The sequence below is a fragment of the Uloborus diversus genome, chromosome 1, assembly GCF_026930045.1.
Source record: "Uloborus diversus isolate 005 chromosome 1, Udiv.v.3.1, whole genome shotgun sequence".
Classification (NCBI taxonomy): Eukaryota; Metazoa; Arthropoda; class Arachnida; order Araneae; family Uloboridae; genus Uloborus; species Uloborus diversus.
Genome location: NC_072731.1, coordinates 172,693,829 through 172,712,408, shown reverse-complemented (window position 1 = coordinate 172,712,408; position 18,580 = coordinate 172,693,829). Strand labels below are relative to the sequence as shown.

The following is an 18,580-nucleotide window of genomic DNA, read 5'->3' as shown; positions in this document are numbered from 1 at the left end:
GTAGCTAATCATAACCTTCCACTACTACCTTGTAAATACCAACTGACTCATGAAATTAACTCTGATTACATTAGATGATTGCACCGTATTCATTGGCCACAGCAACATCAGTTCAACCCACCTAAAAGTCTTATTTTTTAAAACCAAACTTACGACTGTCTGTTACTGGACCCTTGTTTGTTACTGGTGCCGTCACATAAAAGAAATATCAAGTTTAAAAATTATTAGCGAACACATTTCTAAATCAACATTTTCAAATAACAAAACAAATTTTTAAAAAATAAAAAAATGGAACAAAAAAAATAATACATTTAAAATTAAAAATGTAACCTAAAATTCAAAAAATCCATAGTTTGAGTACCAGGTGGAGACTTAAATAATGCAAGAAAGCAAAATTTCTAATTAATGCTAATTATCGATTTACTGTTTATATTTTTCCGTTTGATAACTTCTTAAGATTTACCTTACATTTTATTAAACAAATATAGAAAAAAAATCAATCTTTTGAAGAAAACTGCAAATTTTAGTTCCCCTACTAGACATCTAATTTCTTTTTTATTTGGATAAATATTTTTGTGCTCCATGTGGGGCTGTAGAGGCAACGTATTATAAACATGAAATTTCAAACTTTCTTTCTTTTTTTTTTTTTTTTGATTCGACATAATACATAGTACCGGTTTACACATTCAAGCGCTAGTCGGCACGGGTTGCTGTTGTTAAAATTATTATATGAATTTTTTTTAAACTTTTTTTGTTTTGACCTAAAAGGAAAAATAGAAGAGGGTGTGCGACTTGACAAATCGACTTCCGAGTTTTTTGGGAAGCCCTAATATATATACTATAAGTGTATACTAGTGTAAACGAAAATGTCTCTATGAAGTGCTAGTAATGTGTCACTACTGATTATTTCGTTCATGTGCGGCCAGTCACTAGTAATGTAAACTAACTTTGAAGGAGTATTTTGGGAAGAAAGAGCATTCAATTTCGATTTTAAACAAATAATTGCTACGTTTTTTAAGCAATCACGATTGTTTATTAGTTTCACTTGATCATCGAACTGCACCCATTGCTCTTTTTATTCCACTTTATCCTCGGCTTCGTGTGCGGGTAATTTTCCTGGACGATGGTGGAGGTGGACTCCTCCGGCTCCTCGTTCATGTTCCCAAGAATCGACTTTATTTATATAATAATCGAATTTCTGTTGCCGGGCTGCGATTTATGAATGTGTTTTCGGGTTATAAGGTATGTATTTGTTAACTCAACCCCGAATGAAAAACTTCTCGCTACGCCTCTGTACTAGGAAAACTGGAGCAAAAGGTCCCTAAAAGAGAAAAAACTGCGAGGAATGATTAAAAATACTATATTAACAAAAGTATTTTTCATTAACTGCAATGAATTTTCAGCATTAAACTCTATTCAATTATTAGATGCTATATTTTACAAAACTTCAGGTTTATGCTGTTGACCTTAGAAATCATGGTGAAAGTCCTTGGACAGATGAAATGGATTTTGATGTTTTGGCTGATGATTTGGATGAATTTCTCGACGATCATGGTATTCGGAAAGCTTGTCTAGTAGGACACAGTTTAGGAGGCAGAACATCCATTACTATGGCTTTGCGGAAGGTAAAGAGTAACAAACACTTGGTTGCATCATTGAAAATAGTTTGCTGTAACTGGAAACTTTGCTGCAAGAGAGTTTTATTCTCAAACTCCTTCTTATGTAAACTAAGCTTAAGAATTGCATATGATTTATTGTAGTTAGTAAAATCTACAAAAAAAAAAAAAAAAAAAAAAAAAAAAAAAAAAAACTGTAGGAAAGTTTAGTTTTGTAAAGAGGCCGTGGTGACCTGATCGATAAGGCATCGAACTTTGTGACCGGAGGGTCTCGGGTTCAAACGTCGCTGATCGAAGATCCACCGTCGTCATTGATGGTGACTGGACGACGTTAAATATGCTCGTGGTCACAATGTCCTCCAAGTGAAAAGATACCTCTGGGGGTGCTAGACCAGAAAATTATTCGCCTTCTGGTCTGGTTCCAAATTATCGAACTGTCCGTGGATGGTGCTGCCATCTATCGTGTTGTCTGAGCCATATCGGACTTCCGCCTAAAAATAGGCGTTCATTTAAAACGGAAGCACTAAACCTTCTGCATTAAAATCGAGTAGCATTGCTACTCGGGCTCGGGTTCCCTCGTGTCATAAGTAACAACAACAACAGTTTGGTAAAAAAACAACGTTTAGGAGCTTTTGGTCCAGAAGGGGGGGATGTAGCGTTTTATATATTAACGTTGTTGTTGTTACTTATACCACTCCGATACCGGAGCCTGTGTAGCGATAGGGGAGCTGCTGTATCCACGGATAAAATTTACTTTTCTATTTTTGCTGGTCTCTGTGAATGGATGATCGAACAGCAAAATGTTCTGACAAAATCTACAGTTTATCATCTAATTTGGCAATTTTTTTCAGGTGAAAATCTCAAAGCTTAAAACTGCAAAAAAAAAAAAAAATCTTAAAAACCATCTTTTTTGTCCGTGGGTACAACGCTCCGTTCACCCCACTGACAGGTGCCTTTGTACCCACGGACGTATAAAAAAAAAATAATACCATAAATAGATCTGAAAAACTCTAATATACCCAATACATTTTCATAAGCCATTTTGTATTGAAAAACTTCAAACATCCATTGAAAATAACATTAAATAAAACGTCCGACAGATATTAAACTTTGAAAATTAACCGAAGCTTTTTTTCCCTTTTTTTAATTTCCCTTAATTTTTAACATCAGTGAATGTTAAGCCTTGCAAGTTTATATAAAGTTATGTTTGAGTCGCGTGTGTCGGCATCCCTGTTGTCAAGGCAACAATAACTTTGGTTTAAATTGCTTGTTCGGATGATTTCGAGAGCAGAGTTTGCAATGTTCAAAGAGCAAATAAAATTATTATCCAGTTAATCATATAACTATGGAGTCTAGTCTTTTGCAAGTATTTTTAAGTATAGCTACAGGTTTTTAGTATAATTTCAATAAGGCATGAGAATGCAACATTTGGTGTCCGTGACAGGGCTTGTATTTGGAAAAGCAAATTGTACGGTACTCATAGTATTGATATTTGACAGAAAGTGAAGAGAACAGGTATATTTTTGAAGAAAATTATTTGCTAAGAATTGCATTGAATACTTTTGCTTTAATCATGGCTTGTTTAATACAAAAGCGTAAAGTGATTAGATCTGCATTTACCCGTTTATGCAATAGTATTGATGCGTCTTTAAAAATTGAGGGCATTAGTAATGCAGATAATTGCGAAATGTTGGCAGAATTCGAACTTCTTAGTGAAAGGTATGATGAATTAGTTGCCTTATATGAAGAAATTTTCAATATAATGCTTGAAGATGAAAAATTTACAGAAGGTAATTTTGAAATTGAAAGTCGTACAGTGATGAATATTCTGCAAAATATAAGAAACTTAATCTTCTTTTAAAGACAAAACAAGTGAATAACATTGCTGATGATGAAGATTCTATATCCGGTCTAAAGAAAAGAAGATTTAAGTTGCCTTTGCTAGAACTTAAGAAGTTCAGTGGCGAGATTATTGATTGGCTTGGTTTTTGGAGTCAGTTTTCTAAAATTCACGAGGATCCAAGTTTGGCTCCTGAAGACAAATTTCAATATTTGATTCAATCAACTGAAGAAGGAACAAAAGTTAGAGAAATTGTTCTGAGTTTTCCGCCAACCGGTCTTAATTACTCAAAAGTAATTGCAGCTTTAAAGGATCGATTTGGCCAAGAAGATATGTTGGTTGAAGTCTATATTCGAGAACTGTTGAAATTAGTCATTAAAAATGTTGCCAATCCTTTGCCAATTCATGCTGCTTATGATAAGCCAGAGTCCGCTATGAGGGCACTCGAATCTTTAGGCGTTACTTCTGAAAAATGTGCTCCTTTATTATATTCACTTGTAGAAAGTAGCTTATCAGAAGACATTTTGAGAACATATAGAAGAAATGTTGATACCTATCCTATGCCTACTGGCCGTTTGGAGAAATTAATGACGTTCTTAAAAAATGAAGTTGAAGCAGAACAACGAATTTCTATGGCAATGGATGATTTTGGGTTTGGAAAAAAGGACATGAAGAATAAAAATAACAAATATTTGAGGAATGAAGAATTCACAACTGCGTCAGAACTACTGATACAAAACGAGAAAAAAAATGTTTGCATTTTTTGCGCTAAAATGCATAATAGTTGTGACTGCTTTCAGGCTCAGAATATGCCATTAGATGAAAGACAAAAGATTTTGAAAACTAAACAGGCATGTTTTTCGTGTTTAAAAATTGGGCATAATTCTAAAAGATGCAAAGCGAAGCTGAAATGTATTGTTTGAAGTAAACGCCATGTTCCCTTGATGTGCAAAATGTTAACTGAAAAGAAAGTTGAACACAGAGAAGCTGTTTGTAATGAAAGTGACAGGGACCGAAGTTCGTCTGCTATGACAAGTCTCGCTAAGCGTCTTAATGTACTTTTACAAACTTTAAAGATGAACGTTAAAGGTTCCTCTTCATGTATGTCTCTCAGAGCACTAATCGACTCAGGGTCGGAACGTTCTTACATTCTGAAACAGACCGCTTTAAAATTAGGCTGTGTTGCTTTGGGACAAGAAACAATCCTGCATTCTTTGTATGAGGGGTACAAAACAAATGAAAGGAAACACTTACTTTATGATGTTGAACTAGGAAATTTAAATGGAAGATATACTGGAAGTTTTGAAGTATTGATATAGATCAGCCAATAACATGTGGTAATGTTAGTTCTGTGAAGAAAGGTTCATGGATGAAAGAGATTAGAAATCTAAACATTGAGATTACTGATACTGATGCTCCAGCAGGTCAGATTGAGATACTGTTAGGAGCTGATATCGCTGCAAGTAATATTTTTACTGGCGAACAAGTAAAACTTTCTAACGGTCTTCTCGCAACTGAAAATTATTTAGGCTGGACATTGATGGGAAAATTACCCTTTTTTAGCAGTAATGAAAATTTCGCCATGACTGTTACATTATTATTTACTGAAGAAGCTTCCATTGAAGATTTATGGAATTTAGATGTAATTGGAATAGCAGATTCAACTCAACGGAAGAGAAAAGAAGAAGATTTTTTTGACGAAGATGAATTTTTTGAATTCTGTGACAGTCAATGCAGAAGGGCGTAATGAAGTTGCTTTGCCCTGGAAAGAAGAACACGTTCCGTTGCCCTCGAATAAAGACTTAGCAAAAAGAAGATTAGAAAAAAAGACCAATGGATTGAATTCAAAGAACTTGTACGCAAAATATGATGAAACATTAAAAGAGTGGTATAAACTGGGTATGATGGAAGAAGTGCCTCTAGAAGAAACCGTAGTTCAAAGTCATTACTTGCCACACAGACATGTGGTGAAACAGTATGGAACAACGAAAATTCGTCCTGTCTTCGATGCGTCCGCAAGAGAGAAATCAATGCCCTCTTTAAATCAATGTTTGAATTCTGGTCCGAATCTCTTAGAACTTATTCCTAATCTTCTGTTGAAGTTCAGAGAAAGAAAATATGGGGTCACTTCCGACATTGAAAAAGCTTTTCTGCAAATAAGTGTTCGTGAAGAAGACAGAAATTTCTTACGTTTTCTATGGTGGACAAAAGACGGTAAATTAAAAATATTTCGTCACACCAAAGTTGTTTTTGGTTTGATCAGCAGCCCTTACCTCTTATCAGCGGTTCTAGTTTTCCACTTGAGAAAAAATGCTGAAAATTCGACCTGGGATGTAGAATTAATTCATAAATTGAGAAATAGCTTTTACGTTGATAACGTGGTAGCAAGTGTTGATCATAAAGATGAACTGGTTAAATTCATAGAAGTTGGGAAAACTGTAATAGCGGAAGGAAAATTCAATTTAAGAGATTGGCATTATAGTGGAGAAAATGATATACTACCATGTACAGTGTTAGGAATATCTTGGAATCGAAAAGATGATACATTGATCCTGAAATTAGGTTGGCTGAAAGAGTTTCATCTGAGTGATGTTACTAAAAGAACAATTTTGTCAATAACACATAAAGTATTTGATCCTATAGGATATGCCTGTCCTGTTATGCTATTCCCGAAGTTACTTCTCCAAAGATTGTGCAAACTGAAAACATCTTGGGACTCGAAGGTTGATCCTGAATCTGGAAGGGAGTTCCTAAGTTGGTTTAATGAGCTGCATGTATTACACTGCAAATAATCAAACACTTTTTGAACACTATTTGCACACGTACACTTGTCTCCTTTTTAAGAACACTATTTTTAAAATAGTTATTAGACCCGTTTTGTGAATACATGTCATAATACTTTTTGAACACATACACTTGTCCACTTTTTTAGAACACTTTTTCCGGTCAGTTTTCAAAACACTTCTAGAAACACTGTTCGGAACATGTATATACTTTTCAGCGCACTTTTTAGACATTTCATGGATAGTGTAAAAGAATGGTTTTTGAACACTTGCGCTAAACATTTTGTGGCACACGTTTTAGTACAGTTTTTAGGATATGTTTCGGAGCAATTACCGATCACTAATATCCTCCTGGAAGTGTGCTACCTAAGTATAAAAGAAGCTTATAAAAAGAAAAAATACTCACTAAATTCATTTTTGTTGAGACTGCAGGCTTGATGATGAGTTTAGGCTTTGAGTGAATATGATTATTTATCTGCATTATTAGTATGAAAATTTAAAATCTAATGGCATCTCAAAACCAACTGAACAGTTTACAGCAAAATGACAAACGACCAAAAAAAGTAGCAGGAAATTGTAGTGCAAAATCATATTTACTACAGAAATGACAACTAAATTTGAAATATAAATTTCTATAAGTAAGTTTTCAAAGCCAATCAATAATGTAAAAAGTAAACAAAAATTTGTCAAAAACAAATGCTTATATAAATAAATTAAAAAAAAAAATACATCCTCAAGAACAAAAACTTTTTTATAACTGTCTATAAATCTAATTTGTTTACGTTCCTACTACTTATCTACTCAGTAGTCTACTGCTCGGTTTATGATAAATGACAATTAAAGAAAGTAGTGTTCTTTTATAACATTAAAATGCAATGAAATTCTTTGACTCAGTGATTTCTTTCCCCTTGAGGTTGATGAAGGAATCACTTAAGAAAAAACTTTCACTTCAGTTGCTTTAGAAATAAGAAGTTCTGCACCGGAAATACTCTATCAGTGGCTCATAAGTCGCATACGAACATCTGAAACCTCCAAGTGTAATTTAAAATCATTTAAAGAGAAAAATTAGGCACAACTTTAATTAGGCTCAAAGTTTAAGTATAAATACACACAAAAGTGCTATTTGCATGAAAATTTAATTTTATGAGTAAATACGTAGAAAGAATGACAAGTTTAGTTGTTTCCAATTGCCTCAGCGTACAACATATCTAGGATTAACGGAAACACATAAATTGCACGCCAAAAATAGTAGGGATGGTGAAATTCATAACTAAATGTTTTTAGTAATCTTCAACATTTCGAAATAATTTAGTTGAAATCAGTTTTGCGTCACATTTGTAGACTGTTGGAGAAGAAAATATAAAATCACTAAACTTTAAAGAACTTTTTACCCAGTGACATCTTCCAACAGGAATGGCATCTACAGAATCACCAGGAAACAGGTAGAGCTTTCAAAATGTCTTATCTTCCCTCAGCACAAGTTTAGTTTCGAAAAGCAGCACATGTCTGATGATAGAGTATGCTTCCATTTAGCCTTTATTTATCCCAGCTGATCCAACGGAATATATAATGATAATTATGTCTTTAAAAAAATCTTTTTTAGCCACAAAAGATTGAGAAAATTGTCGTTGAAGACATGGATACGCAGAATTATAGCACTCTTGCAAAAAACTCTGTACTTCACCTTGTAAAGTTACTCAGAAAAGCACTTGATGTTATACCTCCTGGAGCGGACGAATTGCAAGCTAAAGAATCAGTTTTCAATTTTATTCAATCTCTTTTACCGGTGAGTATTATACAAAATTGCTGAGTTAGACGTAACATAAAATTTTATTTGGGATCCATTCTTATAATTTCAAATCCGTAACATCAATGCTTATAAAAAGTCTACGATATCAATTACATTAGAACAAAAATACAAATGCAAAGAACTTTGTCCCCTCAATGAGAGAAAGTGAAATTGAAGCTTTTAATTATTCATTTGCTTGTTAGTTAACTAATTTATTTTTATTATCATTATTATCATTATTATTATTATAATTAATATTATTATTATTATTGTCATCCTTCTTCTTTCTTCTTCTTCTTCTTCTTCTTATTATTATTATTGTTATTACTATCCTTCTTCTTCTTAAGTACAATTAAGCTTATAATTATAATATTAATAGTAATGATAATTATTATTATCATTATTATTATTATTATTACTATTATCTTCATTTTTTTCCTTATTATAACTATTATTCTTGCTATTGTAATAATTAATATTTTTCTTACTCTTTAAATAATAATAATGACAATAATAATAATCCTGCCTTGATTATTCTCAACTAAGTGGAGATGGAGCCAAAAAGCAATACTGTTTTGATGCCATTAATTATTAGTATGATTATTAATATTATTTTCAGTATTATTGCTATCCTTCTTTTTTTTTTCTTCTTCTTCTTCTTATTATTAATACTGTTATTACTATACTTCTTCTTACGTAATTGTTACAATTATTCTTATAATTATAATAATTAATAGTAATGATAATTATTATTATCATTATTATTATTATTATTACTATTATCTTCATTTTTTTCCTTATTATGACTATTATTCTTGTTATTATAATAATTAATATTTTTCTTATTCTATAAATAATAATAATCATAATAATAATAATAATAATCCTGTCTTGACTATTCTCAATCAAGTGGATATGGTGCCAAAAAGCAATACTGTTTCGATGCCATTAATTATTGCTCTAAAAAAGTAAATATGTTGGAGATGAACCAATAAGTGAAGTAGTAGCTATGGTTGCTAAAATTTTCTTTTGTTTCTATAATTCAATGTTCAATTCTTATTGGAAATGTAAAATGCGGTTATTTGATTCTCCATCGTTCAATAGATATTCCTTATATTCAATTGTTTCTGTACGCAATTCATTATCTTTCTTTTTTTTTTTTCGTTTATAATTTTTTCTGGAGTATTTAATCTGTGGACATTCTCACTTGATGCTCCAGAAACAGTCAGCCAGTATATACGCATCCAATTTACTTTGATATTGTGTCTCCATGGCCTTCAAATCTTGGTGGAATAGCTCACTCTGTTCATCACTGACTGTACCAAGATTTTTCAGGAAGTTTGCAAGATGGCTATGTAAAAAATACAATTTGATGCTCATGTGGGAACCAAGCATTATGAAGCTCTCCACAAGTTGTTGTACAATTTTGACCTTAATTTTGCGCTCGTATATTTCCAAGAAAATCTTTAAGGATGTTTTTGAATGCCAAATAAACATTCTTTCGAATTTCTAACAATGTTCCGATGAACGTTTCATCTTTAATAAGCTGCCGAATCTGTGGACCATTAAAAACACCGGCCTTTGAAGAAACACCGGCTAGAAAGTGCGCAAACGAGATACTTTAAAGAACAATAGTGCTTCCTATGATCCATGCAGATGTGGATCTGCGTACCCGCAGACTCCGCAGTGCGGCGGGGGGGGGGGGGGGGGGGGCACGCCTTAAAAGGGCCCAACGGTCCAGGAAATTGACAAAAAAGTTGAAAAAAACTCGCACTAAGACTTATTAACATTGCAGATATACATTTTGCTGGCCTCTGGGGAGAGGCCCTGCACATCGTGTTGCAGTGGGGTCCATATAGATCAAGGCTTCGAGCCATGCTCAATTCCGCAAAGAGTAGTTACGTTCTCTTAAGTTGTAGAGAAAAAACTTGACGTAATAGGAGAAAACTAAATACAGTTTTAAAATCACCACATCTAATTAACTATGAAACAACTCAAAACCCAAACTCAGCAGAAATTATTTTACAAATTTTTCCCTAGTGTAATGTAAGAAAATTATTTAAACCTCCGTGCCCAAAAAGGACAATAGTATTACCATTACGGCGTAACGAAAGGGTACATTTAATTTCAGAAATGCGCGTGAATAGGTTTTAAAAAAATTCTAAATCTGTTGTTTTGTCGTTTATTTCTCAACGTTGAGTCAAAAATTTTATGTTGTTTGTTTGCGTGTACATGATTAAACTATATTAAAACTTTTTTTTTTAATTTCAGAAAGATACATCGAAAAAACGCTCTTTATACGATTTAGAAACCATACCCATCAAGAAAGACGGGAAGAGTTATGCTTGGCAAGCAAATTTGGATGTTCTTGAGACTATGTTGGCATCAGGAAAAGATCAAAAACTTTCTGGCATATACATGGGAGATGCTCTTTTTCTTCATGGAACAAGATCATTTTTTCAAGTGTATGTAAAATTTTTTAACAATTCTACGCTGTAGAAAATAACTCAGAAACTTTCCTAGAAAATAATGGGCAGCTAATGGGTCTAGTTTCTGCCAGTAATTTGTAGGAGGAAATGGGCAATTTTGCCAAAAGTTAGTAACCTTAGTGAAATTAGCCTGAAATCATTCTGAAGAATTCAGAAACATTCCCAAGAAAAGTCAGCCACGTTTCTAGACTAAATCAGGAACCCTCTTAGAAACTTAGATACATTTAATGCAATAGCATAGTGACAACCTGATTTCCCAGGATAGCTCCTACAGCAAACATGGTCAACGATAAGGCAGAATTGCAAGCAAATAACAAACAGCTTATTCACCAGCGAATTTTTCAAAACTGTGATTTCCAGAGAACGCTTTTGCCCTCGTTTAGAGCTCAGCCGATATGGAAGATGCTATTACAAGCTGAAGAAGAAACACTTAATAAAATATTGACTTTATTTTCGCACTGGTAGATTTAAATATTTTTTACGACAGTGAGAAGTCTAAATGGATGAAAAGTATAACTACAAGAAAACGTTATTAAACGCACTTGTTTTTAACAGGAAACTGGTTGAAAAAAGTGAAATCTCAGAATGTTGCCCGAAAATATCCTGTGACGTTTCGAAATTTTCTGCCAATGTTTATCTGAAGTCATGAAATAAATATAAAGATATTACTTCTAAGACGAAGTTGAGAAATTCTATTAATAATGGTGTACGTTTCTGCTCAGATTAATAATGCTGGTAAAAAATATAGGTTACAGAATTTATTTTAAAATTAAGTTGCATGGTGCTTCTTGATACTAGACTGTTTTTCGCACTAAGCGTTGCATCTTGTTAATCTCTGCATTTATTTCATTCATGTTGAAGTCATCAGTCAAAATTTCTTGACCTAAATACAGGGGTTTTTTTTACAAGAGAAGGGCAGGAGCACTACTGCCCTCAGACATTAGTTTCGTTTTTAAATAGCCTGTAAAGGCAGGCTCTCAGCACCTGTGAGCTTCCACACAAGTTATGGCCTACCTAAATCTAGACAATTTAACACTAATTCAAATTCGACCTTTATAACTTAAATGAATGCAGAAATTTGCTTAAAAAGCAACCAAGTTAAATTCAGCACAAGTTTTTTTGTGAAATTTTGCCAACTTTCTATTAACGTTCATGTTGCTTAAACCATTTTAATACATGAGCCCGTGTAGAGAATGCAAACCTATTTAGGAAAGAAAAGTATGGCTTCCGTTTATAGAGCACCGCCAAGGTGGCAGTCCGATTTACTTTATACATTACCGTGCAAATTAATTGGGACAAGCTCAAAAATGTTCACATATGTTGTTCAATTGATATAGGTTAAATTGCATGCACGGTACAGCCATCTAATACGAAATATGGCCACCTCTAGGTTGAATGAGATGGTTTCCACGGTTTGGTATGAATTTCACTAAAGAAGAACATAAATTTTTCATCTCGTCCCCACCAAATAAAACTTTTATAAAGTTCTCAATATTTGTTTTCTTTGTTTAGCAGTGCATTTTATTCACACGTCTTTTTAAGTTTTGGTAACAAAACCGTTAATTTGTGTTCTTGAAAAAAATTTTTTGGAAGATCTTGTTTAGAGATTCCAACACCATCAACGAACTTTTGCATCATACGCACAATTTTATCTTTCTATTTGGTTCTCCGGAAATAAAATAGGGTAGACCGACCAGTGAGTGAACACCAACCAGTGAATGAACAGCGCGTCATTTTTTTTTTTTAAATAAGCTTCCAAAAAAATTTTTCTGAATAAATTCACTACAAAAGCGTTCTTTATTGATATTCTAAGCTATCTGACACCTGATTGGTTACTTTGGATACGTATTTTTTTCCTGGAAAAAAACTTGAAATTTTTACTGCCGTGAATCGTTCTTTCTCTCTTTCAAAATAATAAGGCTGGTTTCGTGCTAGCAATTATTTTGATACATATTATTTTTAACCGACTTCAAAAAGGAGGCGGTTATCAGTTCATACCGTATGTATGTTTTTTTTTTTTGTTTGTCCACTCATAGCGTCTCACCTAGTGAACCGATTTTGATGATTCTTTTTTTAATGGATAGAGGATGGCTCAACTTAGGTCCCATTACTTTGTGTGACCATATTTGTTCTTTAGATAAAAAGTTATGGGCAAAAAACAATAAATTTCCCTATTAAATGATTAAAATCATATTGTAGCGAAGTTCGCTCTTTTCATCCGTGGATAACGGTGGCTCAGTGGTAGAATTCTCGTCTCCCACACGAGCAACCCGGGTTCAAATCCCGGCTAGGACAAAGTGAATTTTACTAAAATTTCGTTTCTACTGTTTTCCGTATTTTCTCGAATGTTCTATTAATTTCTGTATCTTTTCAAGTCTGGAAAATTCCAGCACTTTTTCAAGTTGTATATAAGGAGATGTAACGTTCATTCGTGGTTCTGAATAAAGATCTCGAGTTGAGACTAACGAGTATTCGCTTCATTTGGCTTTCACATTGTCTTCGCTATCTTCATCTACGCGACAATATGAAACTCATTATTATAAAAGTTTGGTACCATATAACTGTAACATTAATAGTAATTGTAATGATAATTTTGAATAAAGGCTTTTCTAAAGCAATACAGTGATATAAAGCCGCACTTCTTACTAGGTAACTTCTTACTTTTACTGAAATATCTACATTTACACTAAAAAGAATGAAATAAAAAAATTTTGAAAAAAAAAATAGAACCGACTTCAAAATTGCTCTAAAAAGTGAAAAATAATTTTATTCTTTAAACACCTTAGATAATACTTTTAAACATAATTTTTGAAGTTGGCGCAAAAACAAAAAGTAAAATCCATTGTAACCATGCTTCGTTCATATTTTTATCAAAAAATCATCCAAACTTAGGAACAAAACATTTATATCGTTACTCAAATATGCTGTCATCAATGCGTAATGCATGTGGTAGTGAAGAAACTGGACCTGGTTAAATTTATACTTGTAGTTGAGTTATGGCTGTGAATGATTTTATCGATCGTTTTTGCGCCAACTTCAAAAATTATGTTTAAAAGTATTATCGAAGGTGTTTAAAGAATAAAATTATTTTTCACTTTTTAGAGCAATTTTGAAGTCGGTTCTATTTTTTTTTTCAAAATTTTTTTATTATCGATAAATTTTATTTTTTAACTCTACGAAAGAAAAATTAAGTATACATATTTGGGCTATGGATTTAAATTGTTTCAGTCAATGCAGAATGCGTAGATTTTCAGGTAGAGGGGCGTTCAGTCACTGGGTACGAAAAATTGCGAAAACCCAGTGAATGAACAATGGCAAAATTTTTTTGATTTAAAAAGAAATTTGAAGTTTCTTTGAGATATTTTCATTTTCGTTCTTTTTTGTAATGCAGATAGTTTTATATGCTTATTTATTTATGTATTTCATTATATATTTTATAACTTCTTAATTTTTGTCTTTGTAAACAATGCACTTTTTACTGAGTTTTATCTTTTATCTATCTATATCTCTATCTGTATATTAACCTATCTACCTACATCTATCTTTCTATACCTTTATCTCTCTTGATAGATAGACAGGTAGATAGAGAGATAGAGAAATAGATAGAGGAAGATATAGAGATAGATATATAAAAAATAAGAGGGAAATAGATATATAGGTAGATAAATATAGAGATAGAATAGGTAGGTAGGTAGATAGATCGATAGATTTATTGATAGAAAAATAGATAGGTAGTGGTTAATAGATAGATAAGTAGATAGAGGGACAAATATAGAGATAGATAGCTAGGTAGAGAGACTGATATAGAGATAGATAGTAGGTAGATAGATAAATAGGTATATAGATAGATAAATAGATTGATTAGGCTAATAGATTGGTAGATATTTAGATGTACAGACAGATAATAGGTAGATAGATAGATAGATAGATAGATAAGTAGATGGATATATAGATAAATAGATAAGTAGATAGATAGATATATAGATACATAGATAGATAGAAGGATAGATAGGTAGATAGATAAGTAGATAAGTAGATAGATAGATAGATAGATAGATATATAGATGGATAGATAGGTAGATAGATAAGTAAATAAGTAGATAGGTTGATAGATATATAGATACATAGATAGATAGATAGATAGATAGATAGATAGATAGGTAGATAGATAAGTAGATATATATATATATATATATATATATATATATATATATATATATATATATATATATATATATATATATATATATATATATATATATATATATATATATATATATATATATATATATATATATATACATAGATAGATAGATAAATAGATAAGTAGACAGATATATAGATAGATATATAGATAGATAGATAGATAAAAAAATAGATAATTACATTAATAAATAGGTAAATAGACATAGAGATAGACCGATAGATGTGTAGATAGAAAAATAGAAAGGTATATTGATAGATGGATAGAGATATAAAAAGATTGATATAGATAGATAGATAGTTATAGAAATAGATAGCTGGATAAAGTTAGTTAGATATAGATAGTTATGTAGATAGATAGATAGATAGATCTCAAAGATACTTAGTTCCTTTTTGAATCAAAATTTATCATGTTCATTCACTGGATCAATTTGTGTTCATTCACTGGGTCGAGGTGTTCATTCACTGGGTCGTTGTGCCATTTTTTCTTTAAATACCTAAAAAAGTCGGAAGCGGTACCATTTAAGTTCCCGCGATTTTTTAGAGATATTTACATAGATCAATTAAAATGTTTTAGCTATCGCGATCCGTATAATATAGAATTTAAAATTACTAGGATTTTTTAAAAATGAAATTGTGCTTAACTGTTCATTCACTGGTCGGTCTACCCTAATCCGAAACATCTCTTCCTGAGGGTGCTTAACTGTTTGAATAAGATGTTTTTTCGTGATGAGTTCTCTATCACTTCGCTCGACAAATCTTGGTCGAAACCCTTGCACAACAAAAAAATTTTCGTCGGTAAATACAACCTTCTTCTAGTCTTGTAAAGTCCTAGACTGATTTCTTAACCCAGTCAAAACGTTTTCTGTTCAGTGCTGGTGTTAATAATTGTTTTTTAATTGGTGTTCTTGCAAATTTCTCAAATTTAAAAAGCCTTCGTTGAATTGTCGATGAAGCCATGCTCGCACCAGTAGCTAATAATCCACTCTGAAGATCTTTAATTGTTTTTCAAGGATATATTTTTCTATCCCATGCAAGAAATTTATCCCTTAGAGGTGTCTTACGTTTGATAGATACGTTTAGGTAGATATTTACCCTTCTGCTTTGGAGACGTTTTCCCAAAATGCTGCCCTCTTTCTTTTGCTGATTAATAATCTAAAAAATACTCTGTCTTTCAACACCAGCTGCAGCAATATCCCTCGCAATCATAGAAGTATATGATGGCTTAGGGTTACAATTCTAGTCCTTTTCCTTAGAGTGATATCCATCTTTTAAATGAACTAGTCAGAAGCAGACAATTCACACAATCGACCACTTAATACAGCAACTGAAGGGAAATCTTGGACATTTCATGATCATGTTGTGTCGAATTGGTTTAGATTAGTCAAGGGTAGTCGCGTGTTCTAAGACAATGCAGTTGAAAATGGTTTGAGGCAGAAACTCCCCGAGAAAGGAACAATTTTCTTTAAAAATATCTTTGTCCCAATTAATTTGCATAGTACCACTCGATGGAAGCTCCATCTATCACTATCTATCAATGTTTCGATAATTTTGAACCAAACCAGAAGTCAAACAACTCCTAGTTCAGCACAACCAGAGGTACTGATTTGGAATGTTAACTTGGAACACATTGTGATTGCGACACATTTAACGTCTCCCAGCCTCCATTAGCGAATTCATTCTGTTCTACAGGCTGGAATCTAACCCGGAATCATTCAGTTACTGAATCTGACGCTTTAGCGGTCAAGCCACCTTTCTGAGCAAACAAAAGAGAAATTGCGGGAAAACTTTTTTCAGAATTTAAATAATTTATTATACTTCAAAAAGTTAGCCAAAATTGCTTGTTAGAAAGAATTATAATAGGAACATGAATATCTTCTTGACCTAGAATACTTTAAATTTGTTATTCGAAAGAACTTGATAGATAGCAAATCATGTAATTCATTGCTTTACATGAAGAGTGAACCTTAATCACGTAAATGTCGTGTCACCTACCTCAAATTCTTTCATTCAATAGTTCTTTAAATAATAAAATATAAATTAAAATGCTTTCGCAGAACATAATTTTTATTTCTCATTTGTCTGCTTTAAAACATTTTTATAATGCAGCGAAGTCTTTGACAGTATCTATAGTCTCTTATAAATAAATAAATTTCAAAATAAATCGACTCTGCATTAGCACAATCGATTTATTTTTTGGTAACTGCTTTTATTAGGACATGGCCTTCAAATGGGCTACTAGGCCTCTTTTTTATGATATTTTGTAAAAATAAAAAATCAGGAAAATCTATTAAAATTTACGTAAAATAAAAATTTTTACAAGTACTGATTACTCAACTATAAAGTATAAAATTAAAAAAAAAAAGTGTTTCAAAATCTGGGTTTATCATGTTTTCTTAACTTGATTGCAAGAACTTCAATCTGTCAGAAACAATTCAATTTTATGATCGTTTTTTATGCACTTTATGACTTTAAGAATGAAACACTTTTATTTTTTTCAGGGACAAAGATGAGAAAATTCGAGAGTATTTCCCGCGTGCCAAACTTGTCCCTGTTGAAGGTGCTGGACATCTCATTCATCATGATTATCCAGAAAGGTTCTTGGATGAAGTCTGCAAGTTCATAAAAAGTCGATGAACCGAAATAAAAAGTTATCAAAAATTACATGAACAGTTTTGAAAATTAGCTTAATCGCTTGAATATTTAGTTTAAAACCCTTTTATGTTGCTTTAAATTATGGATAAAAATAGATTTATGTTGTTAGAACTTACAATAGAATGTTTATTTACAAAATTCCCTCAAATTCAAAGCCTATACGACTACAAATATACGAGTTAGATTTAGCAGTATTCCCTTTATCAGATTGTCGAGATTTGTTATTATCAAGACAAATTTTGTAAATTTGTAAATAATAAAAGGAACAACCTATTTAATGCACAATCTTGGAGCGTATATAAAAACTGCTGTGTTGAAGTCTTTTTTTTTAGTGAATGGTAAAATTATTAAACTGTAAGTATGCTTTCAAATACCGAGAATAGTTATTTAAATTTGTAATAAGAAAAAGCGTTTAATAATGTTTGACGTTCCATCTTTATCTTATTTATCTTTACTAATAATAAAGCTGAAAGTCTCTCTGAATGTCTGGATGTCTGTGACACGCATAGCGCCCCGACCGTTCGGCCGATTTTCATGAAATTTGGCACAAAGTTAGTTTGTAGCATGGGGTGTGCACCTCGAAATGATTTTTCGAAAAATCGATGTGGTTCTTTTTCTATTCCAATTTTAAGAACATTTTCCCGAGTAAAATTATCATAATATGTACGAGTAAATTACCAAGTTATCATAACGTGCAACCGTAACATGGGCAAGCCAGTTGGCGAGAAATTCACCATGCATTATTTGTAAATATACAGGCAAACCAAAAGACCTTTTAATTTTCTTCTACGGGCAAAGCCGTGCAGGTACCACTAGTATTAAATAAATGAGTTACACGAGCTAGTGTTCGTTTTTTTTTTTTTTTTTTTTTTTTTTGTGTGTGTATCCTTTAGCTACTCTTTATTCGTTAAATATTTCGAGTTCCGATTTTTTTTAAACCCAATAAAACAGGTTTTCAAGCATCAAACCACCATTTGCTGCTGATGTTTTTGTGCTGGTTATGATACCAGAAATACTTTAAGCGTCCCTTTCTAATATGCATAATAAAAGAAAATAAATAAACAAATTTTACAAATTGTCTTGCGTTTCTTTTATGTATAGGTATTAGGTAGTCGTCTGCGGCGCCGGCAGTTCAAAAAAAAAAAAGGGCAAGTGGCAACACTTTCACTTTTGGCTTATTGAAAAGGAAGTCCAGCTAGCTTGGA

At 32.3% G+C, this 18,580-nt stretch overlaps 1 protein-coding gene across 1 annotated transcript in view; it reads left to right on the top strand.

The window, feature by feature from the left end:
• The window catches only part of LOC129217151 (uncharacterized), a 50,028-nt gene extending 31,791 nt beyond the window's left edge, over window positions 1–18,237 (top strand). The window contains exons 8-11 of the mRNA XM_054851415.1: window positions 1,452–1,625; window positions 7,843–8,025; window positions 10,300–10,493; window positions 17,222–18,237. Coding sequence (XP_054707390.1) covers window positions 1,452–1,625; window positions 7,843–8,025; window positions 10,300–10,493; window positions 17,222–17,357 — 687 coding nt within the window. The 3' untranslated portion in view covers window positions 17,358–18,237. The remainder of the gene's footprint in view (window positions 1–1,451; window positions 1,626–7,842; window positions 8,026–10,299; window positions 10,494–17,221) is intronic.
• The last annotated feature ends 343 nt before the right edge of the window (window positions 18,238–18,580 follow it).